General features: G+C 35.6%; 1 protein-coding gene across 1 annotated transcript in view; it reads right to left on the minus strand.

Moving 5' to 3' along the window:
* LOC101563010 (antigen WC1.1-like) overlaps positions 1-5,451 on the minus strand; it is a gene marked incomplete at its 5' end in the record, with an annotated part of 34,310 nt that overhangs the window by 10,505 nt on the left and 18,354 nt on the right. Inside the window, one exon of the mRNA XM_023708576.1 lies at positions 4,087-4,401. Within this exon, the coding sequence (XP_023564344.1) occupies positions 4,087-4,401 (315 nt within the window). The remainder of the gene's footprint in view (positions 1-4,086; positions 4,402-5,451) is intronic.

Raw genomic sequence — 5,451 nt, forward strand, 5'->3', positions numbered from 1 at the left:
TATTTTTACATATGACCTAGAACACTTAATCTACCAATTAGGTGTTGAATGGCAGAGCAACATTTCCTGTTTATGCTAACAATTCATAGGGAATAGGTTCCTTTTGGCCAGAACTGCCATCTTGCAGTAATTTGCCAAAATGACTAATACAAAGAGCAAGAGGAGGGGAACCCAATATATGTTCTCCAGGCCATACAGAAAACATGGGGTTGTTCCTTTGGCCACATACATGTGAATCTACAAAAAGGGTGATAATATAGATATCAAGGAAATGGGTACTGTGCAAAAAGGAATTCCTCACAAATGTTACTATAGCAAAACAGGAAGGGTCTACAATATTACACAGCAAGCTATTGGCATTGCTATAAATAAGCAAGTCAAGGGCAGTACACTTGCCAAGAGCGTTAACGTGTGTATTGAGCATATTAAACACTCAAAAAGACATTATAGCTTCCTGAAACGTCAAAAAGTGATCAGAAAAAGGAGGCCAAAGAGAAAGGTACCTGGGCTCAACTGAAGTCTCAGCCTGTCCCTCCCAGAAAAGCATACTTTGTGAGCACTAATGGGAAGGAACCTGAGTTGTTGGAACCCTTCATGTCTTCTTTTTAAAAAATATGACCATGATGCTCTGGTTTGTGTCTGAATGTCCTCCCAAACCTTGATGCAGTCATGGAGGGGGGGATCTTTGTGAAGTCAGTTGAATTTACTTTGTAACTGATTAATAATTCAATGCTGGAATTAATGGCTCTAGGAATAAGGCTTGTTGAATGATGAATCAATCCACTGATTGGGTTAGATCACTCTAATCCCAGTAGAATGAAAGCAATATAAAGGACAGGAAGAGGCTTGTTTGCCTCTTTTGCTCTTAATTTTTCTGTTCCCTTCCACCATGAATTATTGCCTCTCCCCCATATACTACCCTGCCTTGGAGCCAGTCTACATAGGACTGAAACCTTTAGGAACTCTGAACTAAAAGAACATTCCTTTTTTGACTTTGGGTGTCAGATATTTTGTCTCAGAAACAAAAGAAAGTAACTAAGACACAAGACGTGATCTGTTACTTTAGTAACCTTCATCTTGCATGTGAAAAAGAAATACTAAGGAAAAAGAGTCAATAGAGAATATAAAAAATTTTGAAATATTTACTTTAAATTCTCCGCTACTGTGATCTTCAGAGTTTTAGCACGTTACTCAAGGTAGAACAGAATAGTGTATGTGTGTGTGTGTGTGTGTGTGTGTGTGTGTGTGTACACTTGCACGGGCACACGCACATTCTGTTCATTTGTGTGTGAAAGAGAGGTGGACATAGATTCACAGAAAGTGAGACATGAACTAAGAGAGAGACAGAGAGAGGAGTAATAAAAATGATAAGGAAATGAAAGAGTTAAGAATGAAAAAGCAAAAGAAGATTGAAAAGTCAGAAGAAAATCCTGTGTGTGCATGTGCTTTATTCTAATGGGTACTGTGAACAAAAATTGACACATTTTGTATATAAATGTCAATATAAAAATGGATAGGGTTTTTTATTTTATTTGCTTAAAGAATCAAGCCTTTGATTCAATATTCTTTGGATTGATTTCTTACTCTCCATTGTGCTAATTACTGCTCTGGTCTTTACAATTTCCTTCCTTCTTTGGGCGTTAGACTTGACTTGCTTTTTCCCCAGCTGCATTTTTATTATTTAAAAAAGTCAGTCTTTCATTTTAAATTGATAAAATATCTAATATTACATTAATGTACAGTAATATTGTGAAATGGAATAATACTATGAAAAGAAATAGGGCTGCGGTGATGGCTCAATAGAATAAGCACTAGCCTGGCAAGTGCACGTGCCTGAGTTCAATCCCTGATTCTGAAAAAAAAAGGTGTTAGTAAGGTCTACATTTTTATCAATATCTGAATTTTGAGATATTTCTCTAAAATTATTATTTATATGTTACTCAGGATACTATTAATGGACAAGAGGTGATGTTGTATGAATTTAGTTTTTTCACTTTTCCTATCTGTTTTATTTACAATAATTGATGTCATAATATGTATTTAAATCTAATAGAAAGGGAATGTTGTTTCTTGAAACTTTATATAACTGATGTAAAGTGCATATACTCTCTAGAGCAGAGTTCAGCAGGTACAATCCAGCAATAGGAAGTGTGCTCAATTCATAGAAGGGAGAAAAAGGCATGGGCTGGCCACCCCTCCTTTCCTCCAGTGCTCTTTCACCAGTAGACTTTATTGTACACTCCCTGAGGATATGGAACAGGTGAGGACTTTTAGTAGAGGAAGAGCAAGATAAGCATTTATACTCTTCACCATTTGCTAAAGAAACATACAGAACATCTCTCTCTCTCTCTCTCTCTCTCTCTCTCTCTCTCTCTCTCTCTCTCTCGCTCTGGATTAAACTCAGGCCCTTGTGCTTGCCAGGGAAGCGCTTATTCCACTAAGCCATCTTCCTGGCTCCATCCTCTCTCTTTCCTAAGAAAGTCCTTTTAAGTCTAAGGATAACTTGCCCACATGTTCCCTTGCATAGATACTATATACGGTAGTTATAGACTACTGTGACATAGCTTTCCATTTCTTTTACACCTGGGATACAAAAATGGCATGTGCCACTGTCATCTTTGAAGAAATGTCACCCTGTTATACATCAGCACATTAATCAACTTGGTAATTGAGGTATATTTCCAGCAACAAGTAGGTAATATATTATAAGACAGAAAGAATATTTGAGTGGAAGTCATTAAAGACCACTGAAATAACCCAAATATCTAAGGTAATAGTGAGATTGAAGGACTAGAATGATAGAGGAGATATTTTTAGTTAGAGGTGGAAGAACTTCCTGTTATATTGAAATTAGAAAAAAAAATAGAGAAAAGGAGAAATAAAAGTGAATTGAGCCAAAGTCAGTGAGGAATAATAGGGACACTAATTAAAAGTATACTTGATAGAAAAAGTGAGAGGCAGACACTAAACAGGCAGAATCATTCATTCTGTTTTTAAAGCTACACAGTCACTTGTTGATATCAGACAACAATGAAGGAAGAGTTTGGAACTCAGAACGGAATGGATTGTGCAGGCATACATTTGGGAGCTGTTGATATGATGACAACATCTGAGGCCATGGAACTCAGAGACATCATCTGACTGGGAGAGTAGAGAGTCCGGGGTTCAGCCCTTACTGGGTGTCAATCTAGCAGTTGGACAGAAAAGTTCTGACCCAGAAAAACAGAATAAGGAAAGCAACTAATAAGGTTGAGAGATCAGAAGAAAAACTGGAAGACAGAGAGTGTCAAATTGTTGAATGCTACTGAGAAGTCAAGAATAATTAGAAGAAGACAGACCAAATAGCTCAGTGGATTAAAGCACCTGCAAGCAGGGGCAGGGACCGAGGTTTGATCCCCAGGCCTGCTGTGTTGGCCTCTCCCCTGTGTCACACTGCAATGGCAATAGAGTCTGGGTGTGATGGTGTGCACCTGTAATCTCAGCTCTTGTGAGGCTGTAAACAAGTGAATCACTACGAGTCTGATCTAGTGGTGAGACCCTGAACACTCTTTAGACCCATCCTAAAATACAAAAGAATAATTATAAGAGAAATTGCTATGTTTTAATTTTCACACTGATTCTGAGGAGTAGCAAAGTCTAAGATTAAACTGGAATACATTCAACATTACCAGAGTCACAAAAGTTGAGCACAGTGACTACTGATAATTCTCTTTGAAAAAGAAATGAGTCAAACAAGACTCTGCCTCAGCTTCTTTCTGTTCTGACCATGAGAGGATTTTCTCAACACTTTAAAGGCACTATGTTCCTCCCATATCTATATTTAAATCACTGAGAATGTTTATCAGAGCATTAATTCATTCTTCACATACTCAATCCAGTTGCCCTTATATTTTTCCCATAAATTGATATCAGCACATGTGTCTCTGTTTCTGCTATTGAAATAAGAAATGGTTATATAGATTTAATGACCTAATATTTAAAATTAGTTTTATAGACCTATTTAAATCTGGCCCAATAAAACATGAAATTTCATTATTAGCAATATACATGGGTAAGGCAGATACATATAAACAGACAATAGGTCACCTTCACATGTGATATAAGTTGCGTCCCTTGGCAGGCAAGATCTGTTTGTCCAAGCATCAGAAGGATATTCCCAGAGAGAGGAATCAGTTTTATGGCATTGTATTCCATCCACCCACTGGGGTCTAGAGCCTTCCCTTCCAGGAAGAAAACTGCTGAGGGTCCCACTGTCCCCACAACCAAGCTGTTTGCAGATCACTGACAAGGTCATGTCCTCCATGGGGCTGCAGCAGACACTGCCCCAGGTCCCATTGTAGAAAACCTCCAGCCATCCAGCACACTCCTGGTCCTCACTCATCAACCTGAGAGCCAGGAACTCTGAAACAACAGGACACAAAAATCAAGCATCCATTTATTCTATGTTTATTCTATACAAAGTGAAAACTGAAGTGTTAAATTTTACGTGGAAATACTGAAACTTCTTTTACCTTTTGCCTCTTCTGTAGTCTTTTTAATTTAATTTAATGGAATAAAAAGAAAAACAAATAGCAAAAACTAAGAGAAAAAGCATAACATACAATACATATTCTACAGAATTTCAAAACCAGAATAAAAAATTAATAATGGCTATTATACTGACTTATTTAGAATTTTCATAGCTTCTTGTAATTTCTATATACTCATGAATCTGTACATTTCTTCCATGCTTTCCATTTTATTAGACTAGAGATTCTATATGTAGGTATTAATACACTGGACGTTTGTAGTATCAGTTGTGACTTCAACCTCTTCATTCTTAATTGCTTGAATTTGAATCTTTGCTCTCTATATAAAGGTAGGCTAAGTAACAATTTATTAGTTTAATTTAATCTTTCAAAGAACCAACTCTTCAATTTGTTGATCTCTGTATGGTTTTCTTGGTTTCCGTTGCATTAATTTGAGTGCTTATGTTTTTTTCTCAATAACTTTATTGAAAATCAGTAATTATATAGCATATTAAAACTTATAGACAAACATTGAAATGTGAAAGACATAAGATGTATACAAAGTGAATTTTAAAGAAATATTTCTGAAATGTATACATAGCATGAGATTAATATATTCCACTTGGAAATAATTTATTTAAAAACTAAAATGAATATAATAATAAAAATTGTCCAAAATAAAATTGAAGAGGAAAGAATTTACACCTCAGTCATATAATATTTCACTCTGTACCAAAATCAAGAAACTTATATTCATATAATTAGAATTCTCAAAATAGAAAAGGGTAGGTAATAAATACTTAAAGATTTAAATTTCTGAATTTAGTTGAAATTATAGCACCATATTTCCAAGAAAAATGAACCTTTTTCACAAAATTTGAATAAAATCATAAAAAGATACACAAAAATGAAATTGTCCAAAACTAATTTTAAAGAAAAAATT

This window comes from Octodon degus, unplaced genomic scaffold (genome assembly GCF_000260255.1).
Source record: "Octodon degus isolate 3935 unplaced genomic scaffold, OctDeg1.0 scaffold00403, whole genome shotgun sequence".
Lineage (NCBI taxonomy): Eukaryota > Metazoa > Chordata > Mammalia > Rodentia > Octodontidae > Octodon > Octodon degus.